The sequence below is a fragment of the Amyelois transitella genome, chromosome 26 (assembly GCF_032362555.1).
Source record: "Amyelois transitella isolate CPQ chromosome 26, ilAmyTran1.1, whole genome shotgun sequence".
Lineage (NCBI taxonomy): Eukaryota > Metazoa > Arthropoda > Insecta > Lepidoptera > Pyralidae > Amyelois > Amyelois transitella.
In genome coordinates, this window is record NC_083529.1 from 118,820 (window position 1) to 138,844 (window position 20,025).

Sequence of the window (20,025 nt, forward strand, 5' to 3'; positions counted from 1 at the left end):
GTGCTTGCTATTTGACTATCTGCCTGATATGATCAACAGATAGATTGTGATCTATGCGCAGCCGGCGCTCCTGATGCCAGCGATTGCTACACACTGGTCGAGTAAAACAGCCGAGTGACGTTATGACGTGTATATAGCAAATACACTTATAAGGTAAAAATAAAATCTTTTCTGATTGGCTAATGATTGACAAAGTTTCCGTACTTGTTTGTTATTATAACAAAGCTATAAAATAATCATGCGAGTCTGGCGGAGACGAAAAAATATAGTGTGTGCGACATTTGCTTTTCTTCTCGGGCACAAAATGCTTTTTAACTTTAGTTTCTTCTCTCAGGTAATGTGCCAGTCACCTATCACTATCTGAATTACACTTCCATCACAAAGCCAACTCGCTGAATGCAGCCTTTAAATTTTTTTGAGACTATAAGCTTTGTCATACATAAAAATCTTTGACTCTGCCTGTAATTATAATTCAGTAAATGCCATTTTAGTGTCTCTACAATTGTTATTAAAATGTATAGTATATATCTGAGTGAATTGTGTCTCATGGAAATGACATTCCACTCGCCCATTGCCAGCCAAATGCAAGTGCACTACCAATGTAAAAATCTAGCGCTGTGATAGCACCGCAAATTAATCGGCCGATTAGTCGGGTTTATGTTGTGATTTATGAATGAACGGTATGAGAGATGCGTGTGCGTTTCCGATGTCTGGTTTTGCGGAGATCGTTAGATCGTGACCTGATAGTAGCTTCTCTTAATCATACTCATAACATAACGTTTAATCACGTTTATATCTCCTGCGGGACAGAGTAAACAGTTTTCAAAAGCCTGATAGGCCACGCTCAGCTGCTTGGCTCAATGATAGAATTGATATTCAAATAGTGACAGGTTACTAGCCCATCGCCTTAAAAAAACTCCCAAGTATATAAGACTATCCCTAAGTCGCCTTTTACGATGTCCATACTCGTACTCATATTTGAGAAAGGAGATATGTTTGTACAGCTTTCACGCAATTCATCCTAATCTTCTAAACGGTTTTCGATGCAATTTTACAGCTTCTTTATAAGTACCTTACGGGATAGACCGAGCCTTCTAGTCTCCAAACAGCCCGAAAGGCGCGTCCAACTGGATGCACTTATGACGGAATTGAGATTCAGATGATGACAGTTGCTAGACAATTGTGTCAATAAGAATAGGTACCGAGTTTACAAGTCATTCCCTTGGTTCAGTACGTGAATACAATTTTGGAAAAGTGAAATGGAAGTTTAAACGCTATGTTATAACTTAACTATGTAATATTAAATTTATCAACAGGAAAATATCACAGGTAATCTTTATTCTAGGAATTACCTCAGACCTCAAGAAGGTTCTCATAATAGCGTCAATACCTACTAAATAAACGTTTAGTTCCCAAGGCCAATAATCGTTGACATGCAAACTTGGAAGTTAACAAAACGCACGTTTATGGTATCGTGGGCGAAGGGGCGGTGCTGTATTCCAAATTCAAAATGATCAGCTGTCATAACTATCGAAGATTTCAAACTATTTTGAAATGTATTGTTTAGATTTTAGAGTAGAATTTGGTGAGTCGCGTGAAATAAAGGTGATTTTACATCGGATGGCTGAAAGGATTGACAGTAATGATGGGTTTGGTCGCTCGGCGTCGTATTCCGTTTGGAAATCGTGTGAAAACGTCTCGTTGTTAACGGTTGTAAATGACCGTACGTAGGTACTTGCAAAGAGAATTGCGGAAAGGGATAATTATTTCGTATGTTTAGAATCAATCTAAGGTCTAATTCTAATTCTAAAGTCTAATTTATGCCAATCTAAGGTCTGCCGCGCCGATGGATGCATGGCTAGGGGCGAGCCTAGTCTCGAGCGTGCCACTTCCGCCATGGGGTTGGGCGACCCCCAGGTAATGGCTAGCCTTACCCTGGCATTTGGGGCTTCTGCTGGGGCGGACAAAATTTTTCCCTAGCGTCTCGTGGGAATCGCATTATGAACCTTAAAAAGCATATAAATGGCGGCGATGGTGTCCGCACCCCATCACGTCTCGTTCCCGGCGGGAGCGGTATGCGGTCTGCTGAAAGCCGCTTTGCGACGATGAATGTAAGAGGAGGAATGAAGGATAAGATTGAGGAAGTATGCCAGATGATGGATGAAAGACGTTTGGATGTGTTGTGCGTGAATGAAACGAAGCGGAAAGGATGCGACGCGACGCAGCACGGCCCTTACACGGCGTATTGGTCTGGAATTTCCAGTACCAGCCGAGGCTGTCAAGGGGTCGGTCTAATTCTTTCTGCACGAATGGCTGAGTGCGTGAATGAGTATGAGTGTGTCAGCCCTCGTCTTCTATGGATTAGGCTGAAAGTTGGAATCACTCGGATCTTCGTTCTAGGTGTTTATGCACCTTGGGATGTGGGTTCGAGGGGTACAACATCAGCAAAAAGCGAAAACGAGGAGTTCTGGAATAGTGTAAGAGAAGTATTGAAAGTTACCAAGCCAAATGAGAAGATTATTATGTTAGGTGATTTTAATGGATGGGTGGGTGTAAAGCGTGATGGATATGAAAAGGTGCTTGGTGCGTTTGGTGACGAAAAGGTGAATGATAATGGAAGAAGTGTATTAGAAATTTGTCTAGAGTGGGATCTTTTTGTGTCGAACTCAATGTTTCAACATAAAGAGATCCACACCTACACAAGAGTGGAAGGTATTTTAAAAAGTATGATAGACTTTGTGATTGTAGATGAAAGATTGAAGAACAAAGTGCTGGATACCCGTGCATATCGCGGTGCTGGCATTGACTCGGACCATTTACTGGTGATATCCCGGATAAGGGGTATCTTCAATCGCTGGCGGCACAGGGTAAGGGAGCAAACCAGCGCTTTGGAAAGAGTAAAAGTAGAAAATTTGCAAGATATGGATGTAGGTAAGAAGTATATTAATAGACTGAAGGATGAATTTGAAGATTTAGATGAAATGAGCGATATTGAAGATGGATGGAAGGAATTTAAAGAAAGAATTGTGAAAGTAGCTGTTGAAGTGTGTGGTGTAAGTAGAAGAAGGAAAGGAAAAAATCACAAAAATGCGTGGATGAGTAAAGATGTGCAAGAACTTGTGCGATTAAAGAAGAAAGCATGGCTGGATTTGTTAGCAGCAAAAGCTAACTTAAGAATGCAAGAGGTTATAGATGAAGATGTGAATGAAGCACGTAAGGAATATAAGAAAATGAAAGATTTGGTTAAGAAAGCTGTGATTAGAAAGAAAGAAGAGTATAAAGAGGATTTTGATAAAAGGCTATCAGAAGACTTTCAGTCAAATCTGAAAGTATTCTGGAAATCCGTAAGGTCAGCCCGAGGAAATACTATAACCAGAGAGCTGACTAGGATCAGATGCCAGGATGGTAGCGTTGTGAAAGGAGAAGAATGTGTACTAAAGATATGGAAGGACTATTTTGAAAGTTTATTTGAAAAAAAGGAAGGAAATAAGAAAGATTTCTGCTATAGCGAAGAAAAAGAGAATGAGATGGAAGGCGAAATTGAAATGTTCGAAATTGTGGAAGCACTTAAGAGTATGAAAGCGGGAAAGGCTGCTGGGTGTGATAGAGTGTCGGTCGAGATGCTTAAAGCAGGAAAAGGCGTAGTAGCTAGTCAGTTGTACTGCCTTTTCAATTTGTGTTGGAGAAGCGGCCGAGTACCAAAAGATTGGTGTAAGGCTGTTATCGTGCCACTTTACAAAGGAAAAGGGTCACAGCTGGACTGCAAAAATTATCGTGGTATAAGCCTGCTTAGCGTCGTCGGCAAATTGTATGCTAAGGTATTGATTAATAGAGTCAGGAATGAAACTGATGACAAAATATGGGATGCTCAAGCGGGATTTCGAAAGGGAATGGGATGTACTGATCAGGTCTTTTCCTTGCGGTGCATAGCCGAAAAGTTTTTGGCCAAGAGTCAAAAAGTCTATTGCACATTCGTAGATCTGGAAAAGGCCTATGACAGAGTTGAGAGGAATGAATTGTGGTCAGCACTTTCTATGCATGGGGTGAGCAGTCTCTTAATACGAGCACTGAAATCCTTATATGAGGATTCGAGTGCTTGTGTCAGGATAAACGGAGCGCACACGGAGTGGTTTAAGATTGAGAAAGGCGTTAGGCAAGGATGTGTTGCGTCACCGTGGCTGTTCAACCTATTTATGGATAGCTGTTTGACAGATTTGAAAGAGTCTAAAAGTGGATTAAGGATGAATGAGTTACTCGTCAAATGTCTGCTCTATGCCGACGATCAGGTTATACTGGCGTCATCAGCGGAGGAGTTACAGGAGATGGTAAACTGTATGCATGAAGCTTTAAAAGAGAAAGGAATGAAAGTGAACGTAAGTAAAACTAAAACACTGGTTTTTGAAATGGAGAAAGAAATGACAGCATGTAATATTTTGATTGGAGGAGAAAAAGTGGAGCAAGTGAAAGAGTTTGTATATCTAGGATCAAAGTTTACATCAGATGGCAAGTATGATAGTGATATTGAAAGGAGAGTGAACGCGGGGAACATGGTGAATGGAGCTTTGCATGCCTTTATGAGCAGTCAGAAACTATCCAAAAAGGCTCGACTGGCTGTGCACAGGGGCGTGTTGGTCCCGACATTAATGTATGGGAGTGAAAGTTGGGTATGGCAAAAGAAGCATGAAAGCAGAATAAATGCAGTGGAAATGAGAGCGTTAAGGAGTATGATGGGTGTGAAATTGAGTGACAGGATAAGGAACAGCGTGATAAGGGAATGTTGTGATGTGAAAGAAGATGTAGTTACAGGAATAGAAAAGGGTATGTTAAGATGGTTCGGTCATGTGGAGAGGATGAATGAAAGCAGGTTGACTAAGCAGATATACAAGGAGAGTGTGGAGGGAAAGGTCGGAGTGGGAAGACCTAGACGAACGTATCTTGATCAAATTAAGGACGTCCTGGTAAAGGGTCAGGTCAAAAGTACCCGAAACCGCCGAGCTTGTATGAAGAGAGTTATGAATGTGGACGAAGCGAAAGAAGTATGCAGAGATCGTGGCAAGTGGAAAGAGGTAGTCTCTGATACCCCTCCGGGAAAGAGGCGTGATTTTATGTATGTATGTATGTATGTATGTTTAGAATCAAATTCATTTATAAAATTATTTTGCAGAAATTTGCCAGCGTACAGAAGTTCCAAAAATAAAATTGATTATATTATCTAGATCGTCAGAAAATAGTTACCTATCCTTCTTCCTCTTTGCTAATCCTACTAACATAATGAATGCGAAAGTTTGTCGCCTAGAACTATATAAAAATAATGTGTGTCTTTATTTTGAGAAAGAAACCAAGTGCTATAGATTTTTATTGAAAGAGTGTTTAATAAGATTTAGCAAGTCCACTCTGATAATCCTTGAGTTTTTATTACTGATAAACAATAAGTGCCGTGTGGTTCCCGGAACCAATATAAAAAGAATAGGACCATTCCATCTCTTTCCCATAGATGTAGGAAAAAACAACTTAGGGATAGGCTAATTAAATTGGGATTCTTCTTTTAGGCGATAGGCTAGTAACCTGTCACTGTTTGAATCTCAATTCTATCATTAAGCCTAACAGCTGAACGTGGCCTATCAGTCTTTTAAGACTGCTGGCTCTGTCTACCCCGCAAGGGCTATAGGCGTGATTATCTTAATGAATGAAGAAATGATAAACAAATAGTTGGATCTAATTTGTCGCCTTAGACTTCATATTTTACCTTAATCGTTTTCGGTCTGAATCTGATTAATCTTATAAATGTTTTAAAGTGGAATATCAAATTTTTAACTAATTTGCATAATTTCTAAGAAACTATTCATACATTTACTTCGATATTATAATTTTTTGTGTTTATTTTACTTATTGAAAATTGGTTTAGTTACCCTGCGATTTATAGTACGTAATTACAGGGTATCGCGTTTACCATTGTGAATTTGCGTTTTTGCCGCCATAATAAGATGTTGATGTACGGCCGCCATTTTGTTTTTTGTCGTGTTGGTAGCGGAGCCAATTTGGAGATTGCCCTTATGACAGGGAGTTTCGAATAAAATGGAGACGCTTCAAAATTATTATGTTTGTCGGCGATAAAGAAACACGGTTGTATCGTCACTGGGAAGAAACTGAGGTTCTGCCGGTGATGTCTTTTCATTTGCCACAATCCATGCATACCCTTCCCTTCCCTGTGTTTATATCTATGCATATTTAAATGGTAAAGTTTATCCTTTGTGTCTGTCATGCTTTCACAGTTATCCTACTAAAACGATTTAAATTAAATTGGAATAGGACAATGTTGAAAACTCAAGGTCCAACATAGACTATATTTATGCAGGTGATGTCGCAGGTATAAGGTAAATTCACATGTCACGTATTCATCTCTTATGGGGAAGAGAGCGAGCCAGCCATAAGATTCAAAGGCCACGTTTAGTTGCATGACTTAACGGTGAAATTGAGATGTAATAATAATAATTTGTTTATTTATCCTTCACAAAGGTTACATACAGAGATCATATAAAAAAGATTAGAAATTAGAAGAACAAATTTGGGTTTTCAAGTTACAGATTCTTCCAAAACGTGTGTTTTAGAAGAATCTGTAAACCTATATCAGGCGGTAGTCCTTCACGAGAGTGTTCTCGTGAAGGACTGATATAGGTTTCGTAAGAAACCTGTAACACAGGTCGCCAGGTATGACAGATTTTAATATTATAGTATGACAGATTGTAGTAATGTAGTACTACATTACTCATAATAAGAATCTAAAGTAAATAAATTATGTACACATTATTTTGCCACTATTGCACTGTTATTATGTTATTATTATTTCTTTTTGTTTGTTTTATTTTCTTTCACTGGTGCAATAAATAAATAAACATATTAGTATTATATTGCTACCTCCATTGCTTCTCAGCTCTGGTTATTGGCAGATCGCCGGTTGCACGATAAGTTCAGTGTAAAGACTTCAAATTGAACAAGTTTATTTTGGGGAATTTTGGTAGAGAAATTACAATTTCCATTTTTGTACATGTTTTTGTAGCCCAAAGGCTGATGCAATATGCAATCGACTTTTTTAGGATCGCATGAGAAAATTTGGTAAATTATAGTAGCTCATAAGCAAATTACAGAAGAAATTTAACGGGTAGGTTTCTACTCGTGTTATGATATTATTATAAAAAAAATAATTAAAAAATGGTTTTTCTTGTGTTTGTTTTTTTTTTATTATTCATTAGTTCATGTTTACTATAATCCCTTACTAATAGTATAAATGCTAAAGTCTCTCTGTCTGTATGTTCCGCTTTCACAGCTTAACCGCTGGACAGATTCGAATTAAATTTGCTATACCTACATAACGCGAACGCGTGTTTTAACTATATATAACGGTATATATATAGTTAAAACACGCGTTCAAACTTTTGCGCACATTTTTTTTTCAATTAACTCCTGAAATACTAAAATAGGGGAAGTAACATTACACGCTAACGAAGTCGCGGATACACAGCTAGTAAAGTATATTGTTTTCACTTCATTTAATATAAATTAAATCAAACAAGGAAAAGGTTTCTTTAAGCCGATGGGTAAGTCTGTAATGCCTCTTTTTGAATTTCAACTAAATATCAATAAGTTTTAGAACTAACGTGCCTTCCATGAATAGATTGATAAATGTGAATGAAACAAAAGATGTGTGATCTGATCGTGTCAATAGAAAGATTTCTCAATCTTGGAAAATGGAAAGATGGAGTCTAACGATTCAGTATATTATCTACATGAATTTTCTGCGGTCACCCAAGAAGGTTCGATTGCGCACTCCAAGTAATTAAATACATTTTGCGACACTACCACTGTATCCGATTACATTCGTAAACTCACACGCATTACTTATTGAAACTATTTTGTAATTCCTAATGGTTAGCGTTGCTTTACAGGTCGTAACTTATGTGACCACTTAATATAAAGACGCAACTTCAGGAAAAAAACGTATATAAATGAGTTAATAATGGATAGAAAGATAAAGTATAGAATCACTAATGGTACGTGTGTTTTTAAATTAAATTTAAGTAAAATTTTTACTTTTACCGTTTAATTCTTTTTTATATAGATATGGACCTCTATCTGCCTGGTACCAACAGCAAGATAGGGCTTAAGGTGGTGCCCGCAAGCCCAAATACTCGTAGTATATATTCACTCTTGCCTTGAGTTACTCGTATTGGGGGAAGAGGCTTGATTCAAAAGTATGTTCAAAGTATACATTAAATAACTGTAAAGCTGTGAATTTTATTCAAAAATTAAAAAAAAAATATAATAAAATAACGTAGATACCTGACACAAAGCACCAGCAACAGGAGTCGTGTGATCGCGTGGTTGGTCCGCACGCGACGCACCCATCCCGACATGTTTCACATCCTAAGCGTTTGTTCCGACACACACACACCGACACACATTATTTTACACATACATTATACAGTTTATATTATTATAGTTTCACTGTCGGTGCGTTAAGACGCACAATTGCACACATGTCGAGATGTTTCGACGGACGCACAGATGAGACACACTACACACTGTATGTTGGGAAGAGTGATTTATTTTTAAGTTGAACTTGCAATTGCACCTTGTCGCTTTTCCCGAGTTATCTGAAACAATGGATGACTACAATTAGTTGTCTGTGTATTTAGATTTTATTGGACATAAATTAGACGTAGGATTTCTAGTTAGAGAAGAACTGTTGGTGTAGGATAGTCTTTGGTGATGTCTACTGATAGATTTGAAAATAAACGTTTAATTTTTTAAATAACTAGTCTCATTTCCGTGGAAATGCCTAAAAAAAGTGTGATTTATATCGGAAAATTAACTATATACACACGATGGCGAAACTAAGGTAAAATTAAACATTTAGGTTCTGTATGGACCAAGAGAGGATTGTTAAAAATGATCTTACCCAAAATATGCGTATGAACAAATTTTCTAATGTATATGATAAGTTACAGTGATGATTAAATAAATAAAGATTATAATAGTAACTCTATCAACACTTTAGTATTTATCTAAATAATATCAACAATTAAGAATTTTGCAATCTGACAGGCAGACGCCAGCGTGAAATCACAGCTGCGCACGCGCAACGAAATCGCAATTAAGTATTATATTCTATTCAATAAGAGTCACAGATGCGACACGGCTTGATATCTCATCTTAATATCATTGACCCTAACAGTTTATGTAAGGCTGGGAATCCACCATTGGCAAAGATTTTTGTTTAACTTGCGTAAATTGGGTTACAATAAATATTATTGAGTCCTACATGATGTTTACCAATGACAGGTCTGCAAAAAAAAAAAAAAAAATGGAAAGGAGATATGGCCAATAGTGAATGAGTGACTGTTATATCAACTAACAGCCCAAATCATTAGGTCGAAGAGATTTTTGACACGTACTTAGATCTTTATTTTCTAGTCTAAAGGTGCATTAAGAGAGAATTTTCTGACGCGGACGTACATATTTCTGACGTCTGACGGACGTTTTTATTTACTTTACCTTCATCCAGAATTTTAAAAGATACGTGCGTAACATATTTTTGCTCAGTTATGGATTCGACACCTTATCAGTTGGCTTACACATTGAATATGAAACGCCTTTTTACTTTCTAGTATCTCGGCATAAACCACAGAATTATTATACTGTAAACATTATGCGTTGAGTAGGACCGCTGTTCTCTTTTCCATAGATGTCATAAAAGGCACCTAAGGGATAGTCCTGTAAACTTGGGATTCTTCTTTTAGACGCTGGGCTAGCAACCTGAAACTAATTGAATCTCAATTCTATCATTAAGCCAAACAGCTGAACAATAACAAATATAAATAGTTTAACAGTTGACATAATCCTTTTAACGGCCCGTCCGTCACATACCACATGTTCAGATTTACAGTTTCACCCAGTGACTGGAATAGTTGACATGCACCGGTTTCCTATACATTTGCTTGTCTATTTTAGCGATCGAAACTCAGTATGTATCATAACATCAGACTGTATCAGCCTCAGTAGCACGGCACGCGGGATACACCCGTTTCGAAAAACTATCGCTGTCCCGTTACGTCGTACTAAAAAGCGAAACAGCGATAATTATTGCGCGATATAAACGGCGTCGCGCGTGTTATCCTTCTGGGCAGGGTGTAGAAGTACGCCAAAACGAATGTCTTCAAGACTGTTGGTTCTAAGAGATGAACATGTGTGTTTTTAAATTATCTCTGTAATCTGTATCAAATAGCAGATACCCATCAACGCTACTCTTTCAACATAAATATCCAGTATACCCAATGGAAATGGAAATTTTTGCCAACTTAACAAATCAGCGTATAAAAAAAAACTATCTCTATTCCGAAAGTAACATCAAATATTACGACCATATGTTATTGGCATACCCGTTATTCATAACATTAGTTGCGCTACAAACAAACAGACAAATAAACCCGAACAATACAAATTGGAGCGGATACATGCGTTTTAGTGGCGCGTACAACGACCGTCGTAAACTATGGAAATAGACTATGGTTATTGGGACAGAGAGTCATGAAGTTTATGGTAATGTGTCTAGGTTTACCGTGCAATTATTAAAATTAATCATCAAGGTCGGTTGATATTACAGCTCTTAAATTATGAAATTAAAAAAACAGAAAATTACGAAATTTTATTGAAGGATACGTTAAATCTCCCTCTTCTTGAAGGCTTCACGACTGGACTTGGAGGTCGGGAAAATAAAACAAATACCTACCCTACATATATAATTAAAGAAAATAAAAGCGCCTTAAAAATCACTTTGTTTAACTACTGCGTTTAGTTAATTTTGACTTTTTAAATATTTTCCCTCGAATTCCTTAGTAAAAAAAAAACGTAACTTTTTACAATTGGCCAGTAACGCGTGATAAAGAGGTCGATACTATTTAATGTATGGCCCCAATCGGATGGCAAATAGTATGAAATTGATGAATGCGATTGTTTACATTAATTTCAACAAAGACGTTCAGTCTTTGGAAAGTAACCTTATCCTTACGTTACCTCGCGAACTCTGAGTCATAACAAAATGTATTAAGATTATCAACTTGATATAAAATTCACTCGACAACAGCGAGATTAAAGCAAAATGCAGATACATAATAGTGTTATCACAAAGTCTCGATTCATGTAGTACAATTGAGATAAGAAGAATACTTGAGGTATAACATAAGTAAACCAGAAAGACCTTTCAGAATAGACCCGTGACACATTATTTGATTTTGATGAGATTTGAATACATAGTACCTTCATGTTTAGATTGAACTAATGTTTTATAAATAATACAGGTATTAAACGCGCACGTAACGCACCTTTACTTTATCTCGGACGTTACGAATCATGTTACAATGATCCGTGGTCACGGAGCGAATGACCACGTCGCGTTTAATACCTGTGTAATGGATTCGTTTGCCCGGTAGACCCTGCAGCTCTCCCTGTTCCCAAAGATGCCCCTAATTAGCGGCAGGAATAAATAAAATACGGAAGATTGCAAAATACGGTCTTTATTTCCACTGACCAACAAGAACACACAAAAAAACACTATTCAAAAAATTACATAAAAAATAAAGAAATATTTCAAAAAACCTTCTTGGACATCCCCAACAACCTGTATTATTTATAAATAGTATAAAGCAACGCAAAATCAGTTGTGAACTTGTGTTTTTTAATTGACTTTAAAAAAGAGGAGATTCCCACCCTACCCCTCCAGAAAAAAGGCGTGATTTTATGTATGTATGTATGCTAGAGACATAAAAGGCATTAAAGACCCCTGGTCAGCCAAAATAATTTTCTTTTGGCAATTAATATACTCGTATGACTTAAGTTTACATTCTGATGTTACAACTGCTATAAAATCATGTATTGCGATAGCAAATCTGTGTCCGCTAACATGTATCTCTGTCTTTATTTCCGAACTTATTTTAAAAGCTTTCTGTAAGGTCGAGATTTCACATAAGTTATGTTATAAATTATTTAAATAGACAACTATGTAGATAATAATCTTTTTAAAGATTTGTAATACTGTTTTCCCTTTACGTTGTCTTAAACTATGCTGGGGTACTTTGCCAGTAAAAATATTATCTAACGGTTTAAAAGCGAATTATATACATTCTCTTATTGTCTATTCCATACTTATATTTTCTTATAGTTATATTATATAAGTTTTTCTTCTTTAACTTTTTAATATTTATCATATTATTCTGTTCTTAGTATGTATGCACCTTGACATTTGTTTTAATGTACTTTTTTTTAAACTGAATGTGTAGTTGGCGTTCTCGAAACTTCTTTTTTAATTCTGTTTTTATCATGGAAGACCTGTCATTGGCTCCAAAATATTTATTCTATAAGCCAATGATTGCAACATTTGCTGTTGGTCACCCAAATATATAAAATAAAATAAAAATAAAATATAATACAAGCTGCTCGTGTAGCCGCAGACGTGCACTGGTATTGCATTTATGTGACCTTTGATTTTATTGATAAATTAATGTCTCTTTAACCGCGATCATAAATGATGGGTAATGTGTGCAAAGTGATAATTATCAAGGTGTTTTGTAACATTAACTTTGTATTTGTTTAATTGCTTTTAATATTACATAAAATGTGCTCGTTTTTGTAATTAAAAACTACTTTTCAATGACTTTTTATAATAACAAGGTTGAATTGATTGAACGCGACCTATCATTCTTTCAAGACTGCTGGCTCTGTCTACCCCACTAGGGATATAATATTATTTATTATCCATTTTAAAGATAATGTTAAAATGGATATTAACAAACAAAAAAAATCGTTAAACGTGGATGGAGCCGCAGGAATACTATTGTTCATTATAAACTAGCTGCCGCCCGTAACTTCGTACGCGCGATTTTATGGGAGTCTATCGATTTTGATTGATTGATTGCTATCGCTGATTTTTATTTTTATACGCAAAAAGAAAATGCTTATCGGACTCAATTATTTTAAAGTATTCTTATATAAACTAGAACATCTGTTATGGGACTCCTAGAATTTATTCTACCCTAAGTTGCCCAAGAATAGCTCGTAGCTGTTCGCAAAAAAGTTTCATCACAATTCATTCACAAATCCTTCACTACTCTTTCACAATGTATTGATATTGATTTAAAAGTTACGCGTTGAATTATACTATTATAAATACTACGGGTATTCAAATTCAAATTCCTTATTGCATACCTATCATAAAGTACATCAGTTGAATTACAGTTACTTCTTATAAATAGGTACAATATGAACCCTGTTGGGCATCACAAATTTAAAATAATATGGAACGGTATAAAACGCACACGTAACATACCTTAGTTTTGACGACGATTCGAAACGTCCGATTTATAATAAACGTGCGAGTTTAATACCTGTATTATTTACAAATAGTATTGATATTGATTGGTGATATTGATATTCTGTTGATAATAATTTTCTCCTCAGCCCACTGATGGAGACGCTAACAAGCCGACAGCTGCTGTTTCCTCATTGTCTTGTTTGTTTTGATGTATTTACTGCTTTATCACCGCTGGCGGATAGCTGCTGTAAATGTGAACATTTGCCATAGCAGAAAGTGCAGTAGGACAACTGTACTTGTCATGACTGTATCCCGATTAGGGATAATTACGCCATTGTACATATTCTTCTTAAACTAATTGTTTTGGTATTTGTTATAATTTTTATTTATTTAATTTGACGACCTCTGTTAGCGCAGCGGTAGTATGCTTGTCTGTGACATAGTTGGTCCTGAGTTCAAAACATGATAAGAAAGAAAATTATGAAAATGTATTTATGTAACGTCATTAAAATTTAACGGAAATATTATTCAATATTACTACTAAGGGTTTCTTTTGGAATAATGATCTGATGATGAAAAACTTCCCATCTGTTTCAGCTAAACCGTTGGACTTCAGAAACAGATTTTATCACCCACCCGACCGACCGACGCCCCACGCCCACGCCCCAGTAAGTGGTCAATTGTATGCTGCCATGATATATAAGAAAGACTTTCTAAACCTACATTGCTGTTACTTTCTTAGCTTACAAGCGTACGGGGTCCGAATTCCGGCAGCACGTTGTACCTTTGAATTGTATTGTATTTAAACTTTCTGTTACTTTACTGTGGCGTCTTAATCTACTAGAAAATATTTCACTACCTGCGCGACGCGACTGCGCCCGCGGCTGATTTGCGGTCGCCGTTATGGTTTACTGTTTATGGTTTGATGGTGTTATAACTACAGTTGTTAGTCTATGGCAGAATTCACAGATTACAAACCAGTTCTGTAATTTAGTTTAAAAAATATTAATAATTTAATTTAACTTATTTCGTCGTCGTTAACATAAGGATAAAAAAATATTTTGAGATGCTAAAAAAGCGGACTTATCGCTTATGCAATTTCTTCCAGTCAACTTTTGTGGAAGGTAAATAAACAAGAGATTTGGCGTTGGTGCAGAGCAAAATGAATAAATGCTTAAACATAGTACAGTATAAACAGAGTATAAACTTATGAATAACGCATAATAATTTTACATTTTTAGGATAGAGTTTTATAAATGAGATTTCCTTCTGTAATTACAATAATTTGCTATAATATCAATTATATTTAAGTCAACACGATCATCCAAACACACGTTCGCTGGTGGATTTGAAATTACTGTTTGCGAAGAATGAGTTATGGGATCGTTAAATATTATCATAAATTATGCGCCTGATTACATGTTTTGAATTTAATTGGTACCCGGAGATTAGAGTCAAACATTGACCAATTTGTAAATAGACGTTAACTATCTTATACTAAATTTCGGGTATCGCTAAGTGAATAAAAAATAAAGTCTTTACGAACTTTGACAAATATTCAAAAATAGTGTGAATGGAACTGGTGGAGTGGGAAGCCTAGACAAACATACCTTGATCAAATCGGAGACGTTCTGGTAAAAGATTAGGCCGAGAGCACCCAAAACCGACGAGTTGGAAAGGAAGCGAATAAAGTATGCAGGGATCGTGGCAACTGGAATGATGTTGTCTCTGCCTACCCCTCGGGAAAGAGGCGTGTTTATAAATGTGATTTATGTACGAAGCATTGATAACTTATTTAAATAGATACACATATTAAAACTAATATGGACACCATTGTATTACAATTTCTCTATCAATGCTCCTGTATGTTTTTGTGTACAAAAATAAATCCATGTTTGTTTTAATGTGTGTGTCTATTTGTAATAAGCTATCAATGCTTCCTAAACTATGATTATTAATGTTTCAATAGAAAGGTAAATTTGATGGAAGCCATTAGTCTAAGCTCCAAACAGGTTGGTTACACGCGTTTGGATACAAATTCCGTAAAAAAAACACTTTTGGTATTTTGTTGATGCTCTATAGCTAATATGCAATGTGTAGAAAAATCTTATAAACTTGAGATTCTCCTTTTAGGCGATGGGCTAGCAACCTGTCGCTATTTGAATCTTAATTCTATCTTTAAGCCAAACAGCTGAACGTGGCCAATCAGTCTGTTCAAGACGATTGATTCTATCTACCCTGCAAGGGATATAGACGTGCTTATATGTATGTATAAGTAATAAGTAGCAATTATTTTTTACCATTCAAATACTATTCAAGTTTCGTAACTCGTAACTGTATTGTAGTACAGATTTCCCATAATTTATAACTTAAAGAAATCTGAACAACGATTATATACAGAATCAAATTTCCACAGCTTTTTCTAAATTTTTTTAACTATCGAAACCCGAGAATGTGTGTATATCTTTCTGCGAGTCTCGTAAACTAGCTTCGCTGTCGATCAGATTGGAGGCGCGTCCAAATTGTGCGCTCATTAGACTAACAAACACGAGATCTTATCTTTATGTCTGTTGTTTTAGCTTTTTGTTTGTGTCATAGTTGAGTGATTTATATATACTTATATTTCGCCTGCGTTAAGCTTAAAATACCGTAAATTTCCATCCCGTGATAAGTTTGGGAAATCCTCTCTAATATTGGTACTAGTTGATACTATTAAGACCTAATTAGACTGACAAACAGGAGATTTTATAATTATGGGTATTGTTTTAAAGTTTTTTTTGTGTCATAGATAAAGAATTTATATTTTTAGTTTGGCTTTTCCTATAAAGGTCATAGAGATCAATCAAGGGACAGGATCCTTAAGTTTAAAATAATTGACCTAGCAAGCTGTCACCGCCTGATTGCTATGTTTTTAATACATGATTGTGAATTTGCTGTAATTTAGAGATTGTATTGTATTGTATCGTATCTGAGCCTCAATTCCGCCAATTCCAGATCTCCGCAATCTTTTTAGGTAAACTTAATTCGTATTGGATCACGGTAGATGAATGTATCTTGCTCGTCTTTAACGACATCCATGGAATATATTTGGAGTGGTCTCATTCTAAAGTTATGGAAACCACACGGCTCCATTGAGATAGTAGGCTGAAACATCATCATTACATCAATTGAGACATCGAGCTGAACCGTAAACAATAATTAAGTTCCGCGCTACCCATCACACGCAATTAGCGTAGGAGTTAGGTAGGAATATATTATAGTACTACCGTAGATTACATACAGCGGTAAGAGATAAAGTTTAAGAATTCAGCAATTGATTTATGTGCAAAACATTAGGTCTTAGAAACAAAGTCATAAGTTTTTTAAGTTTAGATGTTTGTGTACCTCCAAAAGCGGACCACCTCTCCAAAACACGTAACTTCTTCCTTCATTTGATCTCAGTTATTTGATTAACATAAACTACATATTTTGATTTGTATGCAAAGGTTTAATTCACGGCTTGACATTGCAAAAGATGATTATTGGTTCCGTTCGTTTGAAAACTGAAAAGCCTAGACAAAATGGATCGATAAAAGTTAACTGGGAATACGCAAAGATGACAACTTGTACAGACTGAACCCAAAACCAGTTCAATAATTTGCAACCCCCTGTAGACGTAGTAAGACTACGCTGCCAACAGTTAGCTATCAACACCTACGCGATATAGATTTACACGTTAAACCTGATTCTAAAGATATGGCGGATAATTTAATTATTTGCAAAGCTGTGTCGTTATAAAGCCAGGAAATGACGCCATTGTTTTAGCATCTGCTTTGCAGTGTAAAAGTCAAAATTGTGTACATATAACTGTAACTAGCTGGTACTTGCGACTTCATCCGCGTCGACAAAGAAACAGCGCAGCCGAGATAGCTGTAAATTTTTTATCGAATTACTTGACAGTAATATCATTCAGGAAAAAAAAATTCTATAAATTTGTACTAAGTATGTAAAACTAAGGTGTGTTTGTTCTTTAACAAACACACCTCATTACAAACCTTAAAAACCACTTCATCTGTAATCAATGTTGACCAGTGATCAATGTTTATTGTTGTATATTTTGTTGTATGTAAAAATTCGCATTTTTTTTATGATATTAAAAAAATATTTTTTTTTTTATAAAAGTTACTTCACCTTTATTTTTTTGGTAAACACCTTTATTTCAGACTGCAGTCCATGGTGTTAGTATACAAAATATCTCACAAACCCGTGCTAGTGACACATGTATTTAAAAAAAATAAAAGTTAAATAAACTTCACAGTGTTTGCACGATCATTCTCATTATTTATACATTCATGCGAATTATAATTTAATTTTAAATTATTAAAATTTCATTTGATTTAATATTGCACATCTTTTGAAGACAAGTCGCAGTGACACTGAACTGACTGTAACATCTTTTAACCTGTATTTCCGTTATATAGAAATTTGTATTTGTATTTTTTTTGGTCCGGGTAGAGAATTCAATTTTAAATGCAGAAAAAAATTACTTATACTTAACCGTATTCGGAATTTAATTATGTCCAGTAAGAATTCTGTGAAACATTCTTTCTCAACTGTGAAAATATCGCGCCACATTAAGATAGCTACATACTACTACGTTACATTATCAGATATTCCTACAATTGATTGATGAGGGATCGGCTTATAAACTTGGAATTCTTCTTTTAGGCGATGAGGTAGCAACCTGTCACTATTTGAATCTCAATCCTATCTTAAAGCCAAAATTGCTGAACGTGGCCTATCAGTCTTTTCAAGACTGTTGGCTCTGTCTACCCCGCAAGGGATATAGACGTGATTGTGTGTGTGTGTGTATTCCTACAATAGATGAGACACACTGATCCTCAGCAGTCAAAATCTAAACATCTCAAAGTCAATACGGTCACATGTCAAGCGTCGCGGGTGTGGGAAGCGGGCTGCCGAGTGCAACATACAGACAGACAGACTGACAGGCACGACAGCTGAAGGTGTTTACGTAGTATCCAATCGTCCTATTGATAGGACCACTCGTTCTGAAGTGGTATTTCGACCAATAAATGATATTGACATAGTCCGCCTGCATGAAACATATAATCCCGCACATTCCCGAGGGAATTTCGGGAAATCCTATCTTAGTGTCCTCTTTTATAAATTTTCAATTTTCAAGCATTTGATATAACTCTTTCCCACAGAAGATATAGCCAGTTTGTCTAAAACAGCTCGCCGACCAGAAGGTCATCTATATCTGTTTTAGAGTAAACCAATTGCCGTAGTTAACCAATTTACTTGGTTCAATTGTTTCAATGGTTGATTACGCGAAAAAAATATGATTCACAGAGTCTGGGAATCGAAAGATGTCTACCGAAGATAAAGAAACTTTTCTGAATGTTGTTTCTTATTGTAGGCGATGAGCTAGCAACCTGTCACTATTTGAATCTCAATTTCATCATTAAGCCATACAGCTCAACCGAACCTTTCAGTCTTTACAAGACTGTTGGCTCTGTCAACCTCGCAAGTGATTATATGTATATACGTATCTATGTACATTTGACAAGGGATTCACTCCCGTGGGAAACATGTGTACTTTGCTCATTAAGTATATATAAATTCCTAGTGAATATTAGAATTAACCTTTAGTATCTGATCGACATAACTGCTTTAAGTAATGATTGGTCCAAGTCTTAAGCTTCGGCGTATGGTAGTTAAATTGAGTGTTTTTTTTGTACTATTCTAATTATTTTTACACAATTTAAAAATAATGTGGACCTTTTGGAATTCAGTAGTTGTTTTATTGCGAAAGGAATAACAATACAAACAAGAGGTAATATTATAAATGCGATGGAATTTGTTTGTCTGTTACCTCTTCACAGACTGATCTTTATGAAATTTTGCATACGTACAAAGACATACTTAAGAATACTTTTCGCACTAGCAGGGCTCATTTATTTATTTATTCATAATTCTAGTAGTCTGTCAATATGAAGATATACACTGTATTATTAAAAAAATAAATAAAAAAGATGCAGTGTAGTTTGTTACAAATTATAACATAAGTACCTAAACAAGGTTATAACATAAGTACCTTATTTATTCGACGTCAACCAATGTTGTGAAACCAAAAAAAATTCCAGTTTTAAGTGATGTAAGAAATGTCGCGTAATAATGAATTAAAATTTGGAATTGAATTTATTTTAATACTCCTAACTTACACCAACCAACTAACGCCCAAATAAACGAACTATTGCAAAAAGCCGGCAGTGTTTTGTTAATCCGAGTGTCAGACACCTGTTGCTCCGTGTCGGACACTGACAGGGGATTGACAGGGTTATAGATGTACTTATAAGGAAGGTTGTATGCCACAGATGTTTATTATAATATTATTGTAATGATACATACATTACATATAGTCATATCGTTATACCTTACGAGGTAGCAGAGAAAATAGTTTTAAATTAAGTTTCCCGTTTAACCGTTTTTCGTAGAATACATACATATAATCACGTCTATATTCCTTGCGAAGTATACAGAGCCAATAGTCTAGAAAAGATTTCGAGGCCACGCTCATCTGTTTGGCTTATGAAGATGAATGAAGTGGTATTATTACTACTGATGCCAAGAACCACACGGTACGTTCCCGTAGAATTTAC

General features: G+C 35.8%; 1 protein-coding gene across 1 annotated transcript in view; it reads right to left on the bottom strand.

Annotated features, from left to right (window-relative positions):
• LOC106131715 (protein Wnt-7b) overlaps positions 1 to 8,523 on the bottom strand; it is a 35,344-nt gene extending 26,821 nt beyond the window's left edge. Inside the window, exon 1 of the mRNA XM_060951763.1 lies at positions 8,338 to 8,523. Coding sequence (XP_060807746.1) covers positions 8,338 to 8,411 — 74 coding nt within the window. The 5' untranslated portion in view covers positions 8,412 to 8,523. The remainder of the gene's footprint in view (positions 1 to 8,337) is intronic.
• Between the last annotated feature and the right edge of the window lie 11,502 nt (positions 8,524 to 20,025).